The 20,631-nt window shown below is 32.0% G+C and overlaps 2 protein-coding genes across 7 annotated transcripts in view; both read left to right on the top strand.

The window, feature by feature from the left end:
• Positions 1 to 3,383: 3,383 nt before the first annotated feature.
• On the top strand, positions 3,384 to 16,306 carry znrf2a (zinc and ring finger 2a). Of its 3 annotated transcripts, none has more exon segments than NM_001102637.1 (6): positions 3,384 to 3,717; positions 4,860 to 4,981; positions 13,571 to 13,669; positions 15,499 to 15,604; positions 15,688 to 15,767; positions 15,862 to 16,305. In NM_001102637.1, coding segments are annotated over 5 exon segments (546 nt in total). In that variant the 5' UTR covers positions 3,384 to 3,556; the 3' UTR covers positions 15,746 to 15,767; positions 15,862 to 16,305.
• Positions 16,307 to 17,761: 1,455 nt separating this feature from the next.
• si:ch211-149a19.3 overlaps positions 17,762 to 20,631 on the top strand; it is a 52,985-nt gene continuing 50,115 nt past the window's right edge. For 2 of the 4 annotated variants that reach the window (XM_073931316.1, XM_073931308.1), the window contains exons 1-2: positions 17,762 to 17,935; positions 19,621 to 19,726. The gene's annotated coding sequence lies outside the window, so the exon portion shown is untranslated. The remainder of the gene's footprint in view (positions 17,936 to 19,620; positions 19,727 to 20,631) is intronic. The other 2 variants (XM_073931314.1, XM_073931310.1) reach the window with 2 other exon arrangements.

Genomic DNA, 20,631 nt, shown 5'->3' with positions numbered 1-20,631 from the left:
GTCAACAAATAAGGTCAAACTGTTCATCTAATTGAAGTAAACACTCTAAAAATAAAGGTTTGATAGTGTTTGCATGCTCTCTCTGTGTTGGTGTGCTCTGGTTTCCCCCACAGTCCAAACACATGTGATATAGGTGAATTGATTACGTAAATTGGCCTTAGTTTATGAGTGTGTGTGTGTGAATGAGTGTGTATGGGTGTTTCCCAGTACTGGGTTGTGGCTGGAAAGGCATTCACTGTGTAAAACATATGCTGGAATAGTTGGTGGTTCATTCCGCTGTGGCGACCACTGATGTATAAGGGACTAAGCCGAATGAAAATGAATTGCACTGTATCTGACTGATAAACCACTGACTGAACCTTTATTTTGACGAGTGTTTACATCATGTGACTGCTGTGCTGTGGTCATGTGACCTGAGTTGACATCATTAAAGCATTGTTTATCTGAACAAACACTGACTGTGCCACTGGAAAGCTCAGTAGAGACAGTACAGTGTGTGTGTTTCTCCTGGACAGACTGTACTGTATGTGTGTGTGTGGCCGCTAGAACTTCCACTGTCTTCTGCTTCCGTTGTGTCTTCCTGCACACGCCGCCAGTCTGAAGTGAAGCGTAGAGATGATGTTACACCAACACCATGTGGAAGTGTGTTACTGAGATCAAAGCTGCTGTTTTTCTGTCTTCATGTTATGTAACCCGTTAAAACTCTGTAAAAGATTGTGATTTTATTTTATTTGTTTTTATTTTCTTTTATTTTGCTTTATTTTAATTTATTTTAGTTTTATTTTATTTCATTTTATTTAAATTTATTTTTATGTTATTTTATGTTATTTCGTTTTATTTTATTTTATTTATTTTTATTTTATTATTTTTCGTTTTATTTTGCATTATTTTAATTTATTATATTATTTGTTTTAATTATTTTAATTATTTTTTTGTTTTATTCTACTTTATTTTTATTTATTTTATTTTAGTTTTATTTTGCCTTTATTTTTTGTATTTTATTTGTATTTATTTTTTTTTATTTTGCTTAATTTTATTTTATTTATATTTTATTTTATTTGTATTTGTTTATTTTGCTTCATATTTCTATTTTTATTCTATGTTATTTAGCTTTTTTTCATTTAATTATTTAATTGATTTTAAATGTATTTACATTTTTTAATAATCTTATTTTTTAATGTTATTTTTATTTGACCATGTTACTTGATGTAGCTTAACCATTTAACATGTATTTGTTTATATGTCTTTAAGCACTTATGTAACAGTTAAAGCTTTGTGCTGAATGCTTGAATTAAATTTTATTATTATTATTAATATTATTTATATTATTATTATTATTATTATTATTATTATTACTGTCTTTCGATTATTTATTTATTTATTTATTTGTTTGTTTGTTTATTTATTGTATTCCACTTGTGTTTGATATTTTATTCACGTTTATAACTAATCATTTAATTTTTAAGACGATTGTTTAAAACGTGGTAATCAGAATTATTGTTATGATTTTAATGAATATTGATCAGCCTGTTGTCTAGAGTCATTTAGAGTTAAATAAGTAAAACTTGTTTGGGTCAGCATGTACTGTAACCTCAAATTCAACAATTAAATTTTAACCTCATGAGTGTTTTCTGCATTTATCCTTCATTTCATAGCTATACTGTATATGAGAAAGACAGTGTAGTTATTTGTATAAATATTCAATGTTATAATTTGATTTATTTTACAAATGGGTATAAATGTTTATCGGAAATATTTAGTATCATTTCATTTTCATTTTCTCCTACTTATTATATTACATTAATTTGATGAACTTTGTTATTTATGTGTTTTAATTACATTTTAAATTATTTGTTTAAATCTTATGTAAAATATTTTGTAATATTTTTATACTAATATCTTAAATGGCTTATTGCATTATAGATTTTTATTAATCATCTTTTTGTACAATTTTCTTACTAATTTGTGTTTACCATAAATTTTTATTTTAATATTTTATATTTTTGTAGATAACATTATTATAACCATTATTATTATTATTATTATTATTATTATTATTATTATTAATACTTACATCTAAAATGTTTATTGTACTATGAATCTTAGTTATTAATATTTTGTAATAATTTGTGTTTACATAACTGTTTATTGTTTATCTTATAAATATAATAATAATAATTATTATTATTATTAATAATATTACTATTATTATTTCTATTATTATAAATATTTAAGATGTTAATAAATATTAATTTTGTTATTAAAATTTCAGTAATATTTACTAACATCGTAAAATGTTTATTGTACTTTAAATCTTATTTGATAATATTTTTGGTAATATTTTCTTACTAATTTGTGTTTACCATAAACGTTTATTTTTATATTTTTATTTTACAAATAACATTATTATTATTATTATTTATCATTTATAATAATAGCAATAATAATAATAATTATTATTAATAATATTTATATTTATTAACATCTTAATTTTTTTATTGTACTACAAACAATTTTTCATTTTTTTGCAAATATTTTATTAATAATTTGTGTTTACCATAAATGCATACAGATTTAATTTATAATAACATAATAATAAGCCCCTTTATTAATCATTATTCAACACAGCGGAATGAATTGCCAACTTATCCAGCATATGATTTACGCAGCCGATGCCCTTCTAGGTGCAACCCATCACTGGGAAATATTATTATTATTATTATTATTATTATTATTATTATTATTAGTAGTAGTAGTAGTAGTAGTAGTAATACTTACTAAAATCTTAACATTTTTATTGTATTATGAATCTTTTTTTAATGTATTTTTGTAATATTTTCCTACTAATATGTTTACCTTAAATGTTTATTTTAATATTTTCATTTTATAAATAATATGAATAATAATAATAATTATTATTATTAATATTATTACTATTATTGTATTATTATACTATTATTATTATTATTATATTATTATTATTGTATTATTATTGTTGTTATCGTTATTAATAATATTATTATTATTATTGTTATTATAGTTGTATTATTATTTTATATTATTATTATTATTATTATTATTACTAATAATATTTTTATGCTTTTTTGCAAACATGGAGACCTTAGCAGATTATATAATGTATAAAGTGAGCAGAAATATAGTAATAACATGACATATGCTTTTAAAAATATAATTAAAAGGAGTTTTTTATCACCCAATATTTAATAATTCAAATATAACTTTGGGTAAAAACTAGAAAACAGGCTACTGAATGGTGAATTTCTGACTTGAGTACCTCATAGACTGTGAAAAGATCCAGCAGGTGGCGCTAAGGCTTCACAAGTTCGTCAACAGACAAAAACAACACACGAAGAAGAATCATTATTAAACCACCTGACATTTGGCGTCTGTTTCAGTTTGTTGTCAGGAGCGCTCTGTCGCTGTCACTCGCACTTCAGGTGCAGGAGGTGCGAGAAGTTGTTTTCTTTATTTATCGGTTTTAGGTAAGCGATATTTAGACGCTTTTAGTCCACTTCTAGGGCTGTTTTTGCAGAGAATGGGTCCGAAACAGAGCAGCCCTTCGGCAGGTGTTCGGGTCAGGTCTTTCTCCGGATCGGATGTGTCCCGCGGGAATGGGCGAGCCGCGGTGTTGCGCTATTATTCGGGCGGTTCGACGGGTCAGATCGGTGAACGGGTCCAGTATTCATCACAGTTGAGGTAAAGTTGGTTTTATAATCGCACATTTGTTCAGTGACAACTTGTGGCATGCTGCCTATATTGTTTACCATGGTCCTTTGAATATTCAGTCTAAAATTGCATGCGAGGATGAACAACAATAGCACTAACCTTATTTATTAGACTATGAACAATATTGTACTTAAGTAATTTTTTATTATTTATTTTGTTTCATTTATCTTATATTTTGCTTTATTGCATTTTGCTTTATTTTATTATATTGTTTTTTTTTTTAGTTATTTGGTTGTTATTAATATTATTTTGCTATATTTTATTTGTACTTTTATTTATTTTACTGTTTGCTTTATTGTATTTTGCTTTTTGTACTTTGTTGTTGTATTTTTTGATAGTCATTTACTATTATTTTTATCAAGCTTTTTTATTGGATTTTGCTTTTATTTTGTTGTAGTTTTATTTTGCTTTATTGTATTTTTTTATTTTATTGTAATGTTATTTTCATTTTCCCTATTGTTGTAATTTTATTTTAATGTAAATTTTATTTTGCTTAATTTAATTTGTATGTAATAAAATATTTTGCTTTTATTGTATTAATGCTTATTTTATTTTTTGTTAATTTACTTTATTTTAATGTATTGTTATTTAATTTCGCTTTGTTTTATTTACAATGTTTTATTTAGCTTTTTTATTTATTTTATTTGGATTTTATTAATTTATTTATTTAGCATTATTGTATTTTACTTTTTATTGTAATTTTTAAAATTTGCTTTATTGTATTTTATTTTTCCCTTTTTTAATATATTTTATATTATTGTTTTTTTATTTAATTTTGTTGTCTTTCGTTTATTTATTTATTTACCTGTATTCCACTCATATTTGATATTTTAGTCATGTTTACAACTAATATTTTTTTTTATTTGTAATTTGAACTTTTTCTCAATAACTTTGAATATTCTGTGTAAAAATCACATGCAAGTATGACTTCAAAACAATATTCCCACTATTTAATGGACTGTGAACAGTGTTGTACTTTTGATAGTCGTTGATCACTAATATGATTTCACTATTTAAAATTTGCAAATAATACTTTTCTGATATTATATTAATAAGGAGAATGTGTGAATGTGTGAACATAAACCCAACTCAATCCCAATTTCATCACACAGTCCGGCTTCATTCATCCAGAGCGCCTTCATCTCCACAGGCGGCCGGAGAGACGAGACCGACAGCCAGAGGACACTCCTGATCGGCTCCTTGCCTGCACAGCTCACCCCTCACCTACTGGGCGGTCAGAAAAGTATTATTTGACTATTGTTGTCAGATAAAAACAACATCAGCGCTATTAAATTGTCTACTAATAATGTTATACGTTAATAGTCATTAGCTGCCAATATGATTTCACTATTCAGAACTAGCAAATAATACATTTATTAAATTGTATTAAGGTGATAGTCTGAATATAAAACCAACATCATCAATATCTTCTTGCAATATTGTTGTGCTATAATAGGCTGTATTATTATGAAAATGAGTATCCTCTGCAAAAACAAGTGTTCCTTTAACAACTGTAGTTACAAAAAATGTCATAAATGTAAATCTACACTTTGCAGTAAGATTACCATTAGTTAATGCTTTTACTAATATAAGCAGACAGAAACGGATGCATTTGTTACAAAACTTGGGTTAATGTTTATTTAAAAAATGCATTAGTTATTTATTAATTAGTTATTTATTTACTACTTTGACTAACTACATCATTATCTCCATTTTAATAGTTGCAATATTTGATTCTGAGTTCTTAAACATTATAAAACTTTCCATTCACGCGGGGCGTCAGCGTCAACGCTTCCCATTCACTTTTAATGGGTGACGTCAGGCGTTGCCGAACTGCAGAAGTTGGGACTAGCTCAACTTTTCAAGCGCCGACTGAAGTGTCAGCCAATCAGATTGCTGTATGCAAATACACCAGCTAGACTGTGGCCTAATGCTGACTGAATTTCATTGGCTGATGCTTTTATGACGATCGCTTCAGACACGCCTTCAGTCAAGCGTTGACGCTGAAGACCCGTGTGAATGGGGTGTAACATGCTTTACAGTTAATTTTTACATCATGAGTTATGTTTTAACTCCTACTATTGTAAAATGATGAACAACATGCCTATAAAGAGCCAGAACATGTTCAATTATGTATGTATTATTATATAATGTGACTTATTAGCCAATAAATCAGCTTAGCCCTCCATATAGTTCATAATATGAAATGTATTAAAGAGATTCATATGCTTATGATATGGTCAATAACGTCAGCATTATATTTATGTGTATTATTCAGTTGCTTATTACAATTTTATAATCCTAAGTATGTGTACATTGTATTATGTATTTAGTTTATATTGATATTATATGAATATTAATGGAGTTTATCATAATAAGGTCAAATTTATAGCTTGATAATAGTTAGTATAGAGACTGTTCCTATATGTGGTCTTGTAAAACCGCACATGGCTGACTGTGTTCTAGCTTTAACTGGTTTTATAATTATGATTATCGTGTGTGTTTGTGATCTAGAGCAGATCTGGCTGCTGTTTTGTTGTGGATTTATTATAGTAACCATAAACAGAGAGTTCCCGATCCAAAAGTAAGAGAACTTGAACATTGCTGGTGTGTTTATGTGGGTGAACACTGATTCAGCTGATATTTTGACAATGAACAAATGCCTTTCCATTCATGTACACTGCCTGCGTTCTTCAAGGTCACAATGCAGCGTTGTGTTTCTGTGAACTTTGAGTGGCAATAAAACATCAAACATTAATTTTGTTTGGTGAAAGGTTGATTATTCAAGATGCTCTTGCTATTAAATCATTTAATAATAGGTCAGATTGATAGGAATTGGCATTCAAAGACAGATCAGAAACAAACGCGTGTCCTTCATATGCAGCATTGCTTTTAATTATTTGACCTAATATTGTATTGAACAACATTTGAGTTACAGTCTCTCTTAACTCTTGTGTATTGTTCAAATTGACTGCACTTTAGTTATGTTGGGGGCTGTTTTTGCCCCATTGGCTTCCATTTATAATCACTTTTTTTATTTCAAAGCCATGACAGCTTATAATCATGCATTCCTGGTTGTTGGTGTTTTTTCCTGTTGGGAAGAGGTCAAATGTGTCATTTATATTGTTGATCATCAGTTGCCAGCATTAACCCCTTTAGATAGGCCTTGGCAAACAAGTGTCTGGCTTTTTTATGGAGTTCTGTGGAGTAAAACTGCAGATTATAGTGTGTGTGCAGAAATATACTTACTGTGTTTTCTGTTCTGCAAGCTGAGATTTTCTCAGTCAAGATGAGTATGCAAATTTCTCTTACTCGCACATACACTCAGGGTGTCTGCTGGGACTTAAAGTATTAATGTCTTTAATTTCGAAAACTTGGTCTTAAATTCACTGAAATATTGTGTTATAGGTCTTATAATTTTGAACAGGTCTTAATTTTGCTTTTATCCAAGTAAAGCTACTCAATTGGGCTGGCATTCATCCAATAACCAACAATACATCTCAATACAACCAATAAAAGTTTATTATTTATTATTTTGTTTTATTGCAAAGAGATACAATTCATAACAGCTGTAAGACATTTTTACAGCATATTCCCCAAATTAAATTCAATAATCAGAAAAAACTAAAAACAAATACATGATTTCTCATGATAATGCCAGGCCATTAGAAAAACATTGTCTTAAAAGGGTCTTAAATTTGACTTGATGAAACCTGCAGAAACCCTGACACTATACTTCATATAGCTTTTTTTTGCACTGCAACTGATGATCAACAGTAAAAATGTCAAATTGTCCCTTTTCCCAACAGGGAAAACCCAACAACAATCAAGAACACATGATTATATGGTGTTCATAGCTTTGCAATCAAATAATGTGATTATAATGGAAAGTCAATGGGGCAGAAACAGCCACCAACATAATCAAAGGGTAGTCAATTTGCACAGTGTATTGAGTTTTTGGAAAATTTCAACGTGTTTTCCCAAAGTTAGATTTTTTTCCAACCAAAAATCGTTCCATTTGCAGAAACACAGAGAAAGGTTTGTCCAAATTAAGACTCAAAATCAGCACAGAGTGGATAAAAACATCCCCAACAGCACACACAGGTTTTTAAAAAATTATATTGTATATTTATTTGAAGAATTGCATAACTGGTTGTAAGTTATCCTCAATTCATTATTGCCATCTGCCCACAAAATATAGCTAAATATATTGGTAAAATAATGCAGTTATTGGAATTGAGAGCACATGCATTAGGGAAAAATACTTGACCTATTTTGCCCAACATTGATTAAACTTCATGATGTAATGTTATTAAAACACAACTTCTGTTGACAAAATATAAATAAAGAAGTTTTTTAAAATTAATGGAATCCAACACATGAAGCGTAACAGAGCAATTTTTGTTTTGTGTTGCATATACTGATGTCATGCTGGTATTTCTATACCAATATATTTTGTTTAATAATTCTAATAGGAAATGCAGCTTCTTTTCCAGTTGCCTGCTCAAAATGTAAAACAATGGGGAAACAATCTAATGAAAATATTTGAAAGTGTTTTCAAATTCAAACCTTGTTCATTTGCCAACTAATGAGATATTGCTGAATAGGCAGTGCCACAGTTTGTTTTGTGCTTATGTAAATCAACTGATGAATGTGTGTTTCTCTGAGAGACCGCAGGGATGTTCTCCACATGATTGCGTTAAATTGGAGTTTGAAGGTCAAAGTGCAAGATGTGTGTTTGTGTGTCATGTGTTTGCTCCAGATGCAATGCATTTCTAGTTTCAGTATCTGTTGCTTTTAGTCAATAGTGCAGCATTTCAGAGACTGGACAGAGTTTTAAAACTGAACAAGTGAGAGAAAATTTGGACAATAGTGACGTGACTGAACCTAAACAAACTGTGCAGAAGCTGAACTGCATCTGTGTGATTGAATCAACCTAATATTTGACCCTCTGTGATTAATGGTTATAAAATTGTGCAATTCTTGAGTCCCATATTGTGTGTATTTTAGGAAATACATTTGGAGTGAGCTGGCCTGCCTACAAAAGCCACCATATTTATATTATTAAATATTGACCATAATTAAGCTTGCCTGAGTTTGACTTGTGTTATTATTGTCAATATATTCCCTCAGATTATCAGTAATCAAGCTAACCTTTTTTCTTGTGAGCTTAAGCAGCAGGCATTGCTGTTTTTCATTTAGCTTGTGCTTAAACATACATTTTGTGCTTAATGATGCCAGAAATTAAATGTATTTGTTGTTAATAACTAACTTAAAAACCTAAAGAAGATCATTGTTTGAGTTTTAGACTTGTCTCTAAATTTTGAATTGAGGAAAGTCACCTCATGCCTATTAATAACCAGTCATTGTTTACATGATCAACCATTGCTGCCAGCCGTTTCAGAGTCACAGTTTCACTTCAATAGTAATATTTGATGCTTAATCAGAGTACCCGCTGAGTCTTTAAAAGCTTTCACAAAGTCTTCAATTTGATAACATTAAATTAAGGCCTTAATAGCCTTGAATTTTGTATACAAAATCTTAGATTTTAAAAAGTTCTTATTTTATTCATTTATTTTTGCATTTCCTTTTAAGTTCATGTTTTAACAAAATAACTGTTACTATTAAAAATTAATGCAGCGTAATGTTAAGTGCTCCTCGCCTTCCACGTCATTGCAGAAAGAAGCGTGCGCATCCGTCACTATTATTACTAGGCAAGTGAGGGACAGAACAAGATAGTCACTATAGCCTAGTTTGTTGTCTAAAATGGGAAATTGTCTGATTATTCCAAGGAATCCATATTAAGTTTGGGTCAAGCCTGTGCCAGGAAATGATCGTGACGCCTACTGCTGATGGTGCCAGAAATCTTTTTAGCTAGCGATGATGTATACCCTTATAACTAAAGAACTGACTGACCCGGTCAATAAGGCCAACGGGTTTGTAGTCATGTTGGACCTTAATTCGCTACTGGGTGGACGACCATGCTGTTGCGCATGTATTAAATATAACTGATAATTGAAATTAAAATGTTTTATTTAATTCAAGTAGCCCACGTGTACATCATTATTTTCTAGGGATCAAAATTTAGACAGATTTGTCATTTTCCCCCTCATACTTCTCTCGGAATAGGTACAAAGTTGGCATTGAATTTCATTTGAAATGCTATTGAAAAGGTCTTAAAAGCCTTGAATATCGTTTGGAGGATCCCGGGAGTACCCTGATTAAAGGTTACCGCAACCCAGTGCTGGGAAACAACCATACACACTCATTCGCACACACTTATGCTATATGGTCAATTTAGTTTATTCAATTCCTCTATAGCGCATGTGTTGGACTGTAGGGGAAACCGGAGGAAACCCACACTAACAAGGGGAGAACATGCAAACTCCACACACAGAAATGCAAACTAACCCGGCAACGTTTTTACTGTTAGGTGATCGTGCTAACCACTGCGCAACTGTGAGGCCAACGTTATAACAATTATCTTTTTTTAAATTTTTTTTACAATACAAAATTGACTAGACTTAAAAAAAAAACTGGGTTCCACACAATCTGTGTGTTGGCACAACATGCAGGAATTAAGTTAACTCTTTAGTTTTTATTTTAATTGGATTGAACATAAAACAATTCATTTGTCCCCCTTAAAAAATGTAAGAATTTTAGTTTACAGCTCATTTTAAATAAATAGTTTAAGTATTAGTAAATGAGTTTTTTCAAACACTTTAAAGTCCAAATATCAGGTCTACCATCACAGACACACTAAAATTATGACAGTCACAACAACAAATGTTATTGTTACTTTAACTTATTTTAGTGAGTTAATAAGGTCAACTAAATTTTAGTTATGCAAAGTTTAATTGATTTATTTTTAGCCTGTTTGACTGATCTAAGTTGAAATGAATAGACAAGTTAATTTGATTCAACTAAGTAAATGTAGGCAGCATGATGTATATTTTATTTTACTGTACAGACAGTGTTTGTGTTTGGACAGCAGTGATCCTGAAGCAACCTTCGGCATCATAACTCCAGCACGTGTTTCACTCTGACCTTTAACCCCACACAGCAGCTGTCAGACAAACATTCCCTATAGACCTGGGTTCCTGAGATACAAACACATAAACACACACAGACACGACTTAAAGACTGACCTTGTGTTTAGTGTGTGTCTGTGATCAGTCATGAGATGCTTTCATGTGTTAGAGGATGCCCCTGTCCATCAATACATAGTGATTTTTTTTGTCTATACAGAATGATGTTGTCAAAAATAGATACTAAAATATTTAAAATGATGCAGTCTTGGTTTTGATTAGTATAAATACAGGCTTTGCTCTCGCACACTCTTATCACCAGCTGGAAGATGAAGAATTAATAATAATAATAAGGATATTACGATTTAAAAATGGAGGTAATCAGAAAATAAGATGAGATTGCACTCATTTATTTATTTATATTTGTAAATAAATAACTTTTTGAGATATATTGTTGACATATGGTTTTGTTATTTCTCCCCCTTTTATTAAATTATTCTTTGTATGAAAACACACCAATGTAAAAAAAAAAAAAGCACAACTATAATTAAGCAGTAAAATACAATCCAAAAATCAAGCTGAAAACGTAATAATAAATGTATTTCTGGTGTAGATGCATATTTGGTATAAGCATTATATGGTTTAAGTTATTTTTTTTATTGCCCATTTTATCAAAAATGGTATAAAATATCAATATTTTTCAAGACATTTCATCGAAGTTGGAAACTTTAGTATCATGACGACACTAGGATAGAATGACATTTATGAATTGTGTTGTGTTTTGTTGTGTGTGTTGTGTAACCCAGAACTAGGAAGTGTGTTCCAGTAATAACATCTGTCCTACTTTATCTAGCTGGCGATTGACCGGTCATGGTAGTTGATAAATGCATTGATTCTCTTTGACATGAGTGTTTGCAAACAGCAGAAAACAAAACGGACTACTAAATATCAGTAGAAAAGTCCTGAATTTTAGTGCTTTTATTATGTAGATCTCTGATTGTAGTACTTTCACAGAAATAGTAAACACCAGAAATACATTTATTATTAATATGCTTTCAGCTTAATTTTTGGATTGTATTTTGTTGCATAATTTATATTTATATAATATAATACTTTATATTTCATTATTACTACTCTATTTTTATTTATATATATATATATATATATATATATATATATATATATATATATATATATATATATATATATATATATATATATATATATATATATTTTTTTTTTTTTTTTTTCCACATTTATATTTATTTACTTCTATTTTTATTTATTTACTAATTTATGTACTTCTATTTGTATATATTTATTTACTTACTAATTCATTTACTTCTATATTCATCTATTTATTTATTTATTTACTTCTAGATTTATCTTTTTTTTTCTTCCTCTCGTTGTGTGTTCATACACAGAATAATACTGTTATAGTGATTTACTTCAGTTTGTGGATGGATTTATATCAGCATTTTCCGCTTATGAATTATGTCTCAAATTATTAGTTGCACTTTCAGTTTGGGGAATTTCCTTTCAGAATAACTGAAGCAAGCAGCTCGATGGCTCAGTGGCTAGCACTGTGGCCTCAAAGCAAGAAAGTCGCTGGTTCAAGTTCCAGTTGGGCCAGTTGGCGTTTCTGTATGGAGTTTGCATGTTCTCCCCGTGTTGGCGTGGGTTTCCTCCGGGTGCTCCGGTTTCCCCCACAGTCCAAAGACATGCTCTGTTGGTGAATTGGATGAAGTAAATTGTCTGTAGTGCATTAGTGTGTTTGTGTAATTAAATGTGCAATGTACGTATTGTGTTCATATAGTGTTCTACAACACTTCTTGTGCTCCTGAAGTTGGATATGGGTAAGGTTAGGGGTGGTTCTGGGGGCTTGGGTAGGTTTGAGGTTGGTTTAAGGTAAGGGATGGGTCAGTAGCATATTTATAAATGTGCAAAAATTAATTACAGATGTAATAACAAGCAGATCAATTAGAAAATATCACAATCACTTAATCATTCATTTAATTGTAAATTTATTGTATTTAAGGCCACTTAATATACAGTGGGAGCAAATAATGACCCTTTTTTTCCTCAACGTTTGACTAATTGTTTACAGTTTAACTGAGGTTATTTCAGTATTTCATGCAAAGCATCCTAGTGCATATATGGGTAGGATTAAATGAGAATTTGATATTTCATGATTGATTTCCTTTGATTTAAACAGATCTTTGAAAGTCTGCAGAGTTTTCTTTAGTGTAGTCATGCAGAACTTTACAACCTCGTAATAAAGTTTATTTGAAATGAAAAATCCTGCTTTACAGTCGCTCAGTCATGTGCAGCACAACCACGTGCAGAGGATTTGATATACCAGATATTATTCATATTGTGTTCAGATGACCTGCTAATGCACATTACGGTAAACAGCAGCTTACAGCATTTCCAGAATGGCCTTTATAATCATGTAATCTTATAATTGATGATGACTTTGAGGAAATGAAGAAGCTTGTTATCTTTCTGCTGACCTACATAGTGTAGTAGAAATAAATCATGCACATAATGTGCACCATCAATAAATACATGGCTTCCTTCAATTTATAAGTTGAATTAAATATTGTATAATCTCTTCTTAAATTCTGCAATTGTTATGTAATGTGTTTTATTTATATTTCTTTCGCCATGGAAGTCGCACGTTGCTGATGTGGCAATAAATAAAGGCAGTCATTAAGTTATGGTTTTCTTGACTTGCTGGTCTTATCATTTTTTTACAGTGCATTAATCATGATTTGTGTCTGTGTTTGTTTCAGTTGGATTTGACTGTCCCGTCTGCTCAAAGTTTGTCTGTTCTGATGAAATAGACGTTCATTTGCTCATGTGCTTCTCCAAACCCAGACTACATTATAACGGTAAGAACAAATCCTGAACTGCAATCCTGAGATCTCAAATGACTATATCATTTTATTGAACCATTTCCTCATTAACTAGGCGTACAATAACAATGTAGCCTATATGTTTAATTTCTAATTGCATAACAGAAAATTAAATAAAAGATAAATAAATGGGTAATAAAAAATAATTATGAATTGAAAAATGAATTTAAACACGCGCTTTGCATAATATTCATATTTGGTTCCCAAAGATGGTCAAAATCCTTCTGCTTGCTATTGATGATATTAGTTAGTCTCTCCAGTCCAGTACAGTTCAATATCTGAGCATGACTCGTACAGGCGAGTGGGCTTAACAAACCACCTGTAGAAAAGGCACCCTCTCACCTCTCTGACTCTTGCACCAGGTTGCACATTTGCCCTATAGACGCTTTCTTAATCAGTCCTTGTCTCTTGGAAACATTTTGCATTTCAAATTGTGCTTCACACAGGTGAGTGGGCTTGACAAACCACCTGTAGACTGTTATATGCACCAGGCAATTAATCTAAACTCTATCTGACAAGAACTCCATAATGAAAGCGATGTTTACTATAAGGTGGCGCAGTAAGGAGTGCTGTCGCCTCACAGCAAGAAGGTCGCTGTTTCGAGCCTCGGCTGGGTCAGTTGGCGTTTCTGTGTGGAGTTTGCATGTTCTCCCTGCTTTTGCGTGGGTTTCCTCCCAGTGCTCCGGTTTCCCCCACAGTCAAAAAACATGCGGTACAGGTGAATTGGGTAGGCTAAATTGTCCGTAGTGTATGAGTGTGATTGAGAGTGTGTGGATGTTTCCCAGAGATGGGTTGTGGCTGGAAGGGCATCGGCTGTGTAAAAACGTGCTGGATAAGTTGGCGGTTCATTCCGCTGTGGTGACCCCGGATTAATAAAGGGACTAAGCCGACAAGAAAATGAGTGCATGAATGTTTACTATAAATGTACCACTATCATGTTGCACTGCTTGCTTCAGCCTTCATTAACTCTTGTGCAATATTAAACCTTAAAATAAATTTTTTTGCACTTTATTAAACATTTAATAGCTCTTTTGCATTATATTAAACCTTAAATAAGTCTATTGCACACTATCCTGCACAACATTGCTCAGTCGCATGTGAAAGTATGTGCATGGCTTGTCTTATGTATATAGTGACATATCTTATAGTATAGAGACCATTTGAGGGATGTAAACAATAACAATGGTCCTAATGTAGCTCCTGTTTTACATTTTTAATTTCCATAGCTTCTGATAATCCAAAAAGGTCTACATATTGATCAATAATTGTATGATAGCTATTTTAAGATGAAGATATGATTGAATTTCCTCTTGTTACAGTTATGAAATAGTATGATAACATGTAGGGAATGTTCATGGCGCAGTGACACGACCACATTGAAATGGTCTATATGTACGTTATGCATAGGTTTTTTAATAGCTCTTATGTCCAGTGTTGTGTTTGGATTTATGATTTATGTAGCACTGTTGTCCTGCGAGACTCATTTCGTTCCTCTGTATGTCCACACATAAAGCTCGACTTGACTTGATCTCTTTTCCCACAGTTTTGTGGATGGAGCATCCATGTGTTTCCATTTATAATTCAGTAACCCTTCTGGCTTTATGAAAACCAGAAGCCCATATTTTTATCTTTCCTATTGTAAGTTCTATCAGTATTAAAGCAACAACAACCATTTAATGTAATTCATGCATGATTAGTTGCTCATTTCTGTCCTGCAGTGATTAGTAGAGTTGTATAAGAGCGCCCTCATGTGTCTACATCTGTGTACTGCTGATAGTGATGCTGTGCTGTTCTTCCTCCTCTAGATGATGTTTTGTCCCGGGACTCTGGCGAGTGCTCCATATGTCTGGATGATATGCTTGAGGGAGACACCATCGCTCGACTGCCCTGTCTCTGTGTTTACCACAAAGGGTTTGAGAGACTTTCACTATAATGAATACACTCCTATATATCCGCTGTGGTCTGTGAACTGAGCTCCTCTTCTCCTCCTCCAGGTGTATTGATCAGTGGTTTGAGGTCAACAGGTCGTGTCCAGAACATCCCACTGATTGACATCCACACGGGTCAGATGGTAAACGCTTCACACACACATACTGTGGTTTCATATAGACTATATTACCTTTTAAATATGCAGTTTTAATCCTAAATCTGTATTTGTATGTTTCAGGTATTGATAATTCCAGTCAAGAAGACCAGCTGAAAATCTGCGACTCATGGAGTTGAAACCTGCTGTGCTGAATCTAAATGAAAGCACAAATACACTTTGCACATTCCTGTTATCAGACCTGAAGGCTGTTTAACAGTAACCCAGCTGCCATATTTACATATTAAGCTGGTAAATATGGTGGTCAATGGATTATTACGTCTTGTACAGTAACGTAGTTGTTTCATAATCAGTAACCGCTGAATGTAAGATGACTTGACTTCTATAAATTAGATTTGTGAAATTACATATAAAAGAGACGTGCCTTTTGAGTAGATATATGGGCTATTATCTGTTATGTATATAAAACGAATGATAAATGTACATACAAATGAAGTGCTGCTGTGTATAGACAAACTAATTACAAATTGTGTACATAAGACAATAAACAAACATTTTCTCCACTTCATCATTCTTTGACAAGTTTGAATTCTTTATATATGTAAATTGTGTAAATTGTATAAATTGTAAAATAAGGTTGTTGATCTTAAAGAAGATGTTTATTCAGTATAGCAGTCTCAGGTTTAGCAGAGTCAGAATGAACCCTGAGCATCCTCAGCTCAAACATTCAGGGAAGTCTTAACACCCTTTTTTTCAGAGTTGGTTCTCAATGTCCCACACACATTTGCTTTCTAAAATTGGTCACCATCAGCTCAAGATGTGATCATCTCACAAGGCATAGATAAAAGCAACTGTTGACTTCTTTTCTCTATAATAATTTTAGCATTATTGGGAAATGAGCATCAACACACTTTTTGTGGAGTGGAATTTCGGTCCGGGCAGACTATAATTTCTAAAGAAAGTAACGTTGAAGTGCAAACGGCATCTATGTCATTCAATGCATCTTTTTGTATTATTGAAATAATTTTACATTTTAAACTATTATTTTGCTTATTCTAATCCCGCCATATGCAGTAAAAACAATAATGATAGAGAAGTAATGGCTGTTTCACACAAATTTGACGATTCAATATACATTTTTGAATGCATCGTCAGACATTCGGTCTAGGCATTTTATTTATGTTTCAATTATTATAAAATTCACAATTAGGTTTGGGTTAGGCCACGTGCACATATATCAATGTACATGAACATCTTTATGTCTGCAGGGCTCCCTGTTAAACTCCTGGTGTTTGAGGATGACAATAGTGTCATTGACTTAGGACCTTAAGTGGGACGATCACAAAGACTGTTCAGTCAAAAAAAAAAGATCTGCTCACCTTCAAGTGGTATAACTTTTACACACTTTTGAATAATCTGATTAAAATCATAAAACTAACTGATTTGTATTATTTTAGTAGACAGTAAAATATATTTAATTTGAACTGTATAGACCATTTTAGCTCGTAATCAATTAAAAAAATTATAAAATAAAAACAAATAGTTAAATGATAATAAAATATTCTAAAATTAACGACACTGATTAAATGCATTTAAATAAATATTTAAATACACATCTTAAATTCATTAAATAAAATGAACAAATCAGTGAATAAATAAAACATCTGTCAAAGCTGAGATAATTACAAAAAAAGTCATTATTTTTCCAGTTATTATATCATAGGCTACATTTATTGCATTTATTTTTCACAGTGTAATTTCTAATAAGGAACTAAATAAATGTTTTTAAATTTTAATGTGCTCCCTCACCTAAATGTGATCATATTGCCATCTATGCGATTGAAAACCCCTTACAGATTTACCAGGGTAACCACTGTTTCAAAATGAAATGTCCGTATGTAATCTTTGTCATTTTAATTTAAATTCAATACCCATTTGATTAATACTAAACCTTAAGAATTTTATTGTTGTAAATAATAAATAACCGGCACGCGCTTCCCCAGCACGCGCGCTCTTACTTCCACGGAGAGTCGTGCACTCGCAAAATTCAAAAATTAACGGTCATTTTGTTATAAACTGACAACGAAATATAGTTTCTCCCAATTTTTATTGAATATTGACTTACAGATATGATATTAGTGATTTCTGAGGGCTCTGACAGGCCAAACATGATGTGAAACATCGGACCAACTTGAAAGGTATGTTTTACAGTCTATGGTGGTATGTCCTTGTTAAACTATTAAGTAGCAGATACTGACGTAACGTTACAGCTAAGTGAACGAAGAACGTTGGGATAGTTTTTGGTCAGTCAAATACCGTTATAATCGCCAAAAATAACGTCAAACATTATTAAAATGTTATAAAAATATTTAAATAACTTAAAACTAACGTTCTATTTCCGTACGCTTTCCATAATTTCCAAAAATAATCTTGAAATTAAAGCCTGGGATTGGAACCCAACGTTACAGAACGTCCTGGGAATTAACGTTACCATATTGTTTAGACTCTCAGTAGTCTATTAAACCAATCTGAACTGAGCTAAACTGAATTTAAACTCTGAAATCTGAACTACACTGTTTCAATATACTATAATCTACGTGAAGCTGCTTTGACACAATCTACAACGTAACGTAAAAGCGCTATACAAATAAAGGTGAATTGAATTGAACTGAATTTCAGCTGTGACCCGGGCGTGCCGGACAGGTAATTCAAACCCTTCCTAAATGAATGCTTTTCTTGCTCAAATAAATATTATTGTTGGGTAGATGCGTGGAACACTTGAGACAAAAGAAACACTCAAAGTAATTGATTAAGTGAATAGTTAAATAAAAAGTAGTTTCAAGGTGTCTGGCTGTTCTAAATAGACAGCAATAATACTTGGTAAGCAGGGCCGGAGTGGGACTCCTTTTCAGCCCTGGAGTTTCAAGCCTCAGACCGGCCCACCTCAGTTCACCACTGACTATATTAAAATAAGGTCATTTCCAAATCAGTTTCGAATGACACTATTACGTCTTTTTTTGAGAAAACAGCTGCTTTAGAACTTCAAATGTTCAACAACCCTAACAGTATTAAGTTATATGTCTTAACAATAAAAATGAAAACAATAAGTTACTCAAACGATGATCGATCCCGGGTCCGCGGCGTCTTCATCTAACGTGCTAACCGCTGGACCACAATAGCTGTGTTCAGAGAGGAGACAAAACTGAGTTTTATAATCATGAAAATAGATGAACAGAGAACAGTTGCGGTAGAATAATGAATAGAAAGGCTGTGGTCAAGTAAATAAATACATTTAAAATGTGTGACTGCTGAGAGCAACAGATTTTGCAGCTAGGGACACCGGCCCTCGCTGTCAAAAAACGGACCGGCCCCCGGGAATTCTCCCGGTCCTCCCGATTAGCCAATCCGGGCCTGTTGGTAAGTAAAGGCACAAAAATTACAAATCAATCAGAGATTCCAACATTTATGGATAAGATTTGCACTCTTGAAACAGCATCACATTCTCTGACACGTGGTATCAGGAATTTCAATATATGTTAATTACAAACAACTGATGCAACACTTAAGGCCTAAAGTATGACAAACACAATTTAAATGACAATCGGTAATATATAGATCACTATTTAATGTTTCATAAACAGCCACAAGAGAGCGCTCATGCCTCTCTTTACTGACTGCATACTGAAACTATTTAATAGTTAAACAAGCAGACGTGTTTTTAAAAGTGTTCTGGCAAACCTGTTTCTGTACTTCAATGTTATTTTCCACTTCTCATTAGTTGAGTTGTAGAAGAGCGCCCTCATATGTCTTCATCTGTCCTACTTACTGCTGCTCTGAGCTTTAATGCTGATAGTGATGCTGTGCTGTTTTCCTCTTTCTCTAGATGATGTTTTGTCGAGGGACTCTGGCGAGTGCTCCATATGTCTGGATGATATGCTTGAGGGAGACACCATTGCTCGTCTGCCCTGTCTCTGTGTTTACCACAAAGGGTTTGAGCAACTTTCACTATAATTATAAAATTTAATAACTTTTAGTAACACACTTGTATACACACATATATCTGCTGTGTTCTGTGGACATCAGCTTATCTTCTGCTCATCCAGGTGTCTGAGGTCAACAGGTCTTGTCCAGAACCAGATTAACATTCACACTTATAACATTTTGCACAAATATAATTCACAATAGATTTTCATATTAAATACAATGCTCTGTTCTAAAAATATGTGAGGTGTTACATTAGCCATATACAATTTACTAAGGAACAAATTACCTAATTAAGTTTCAGGTTTTACCAGGTGTCATGTTCATTTCATATTCTACTTAAAACGGTATATTTGTTTTTCACCTGCACATATTTCCAATAACAAAAAGCCTCCAATAAAACTTTATACAAATGTCCTTCTGAGAGCAAGACAGAGTATTTATAAACCTAAAACCTGCTGTGTCAAATTTAAAATAAAGAATGGATATAATTAGCAGTTTTGTTATCAGACCTGAATGCTGTAATAAGAGTAATCCAGCTGCCATCTTTATCCATCAAGAGACAAACAGGAACAGCAAAATGGAAAACATTTTCTGTTAAAAATATGTACTGTATATAATTTTGTTGTTGTTTTTTTTAACCATAGGGGTAGTTTTGGTTTTGCAGAAAAGACAGAAAATGTACATACAGTAGAAAAGTATAAATCACAGAGTGTCAGCAAATTAAGCAAGAGCCTTAATTTTATAGGTTGAGGTTGAATTACCATGAGATGTGCTGGTAGCTTTGATTATTTGTGTGTTATTTTTATACCTATTGTATAAGTGCAGAGAAAAACTTTTTTTTTTTTTTTTCACATAAATATACATATTTTATGAATAAAAATATAATAATACTAATAATCATAATTATCTT

This window comes from Danio rerio, chromosome 19 (assembly GCF_049306965.1).
Source record: "Danio rerio strain Tuebingen ecotype United States chromosome 19, GRCz12tu, whole genome shotgun sequence".
NCBI classification, from domain to species: Eukaryota; Metazoa; Chordata; class Actinopteri; order Cypriniformes; family Danionidae; genus Danio; species Danio rerio.
Note: the sequence above shows the minus strand (reverse complement) of the source record. Positions and strands in the feature narration are given on the sequence as shown.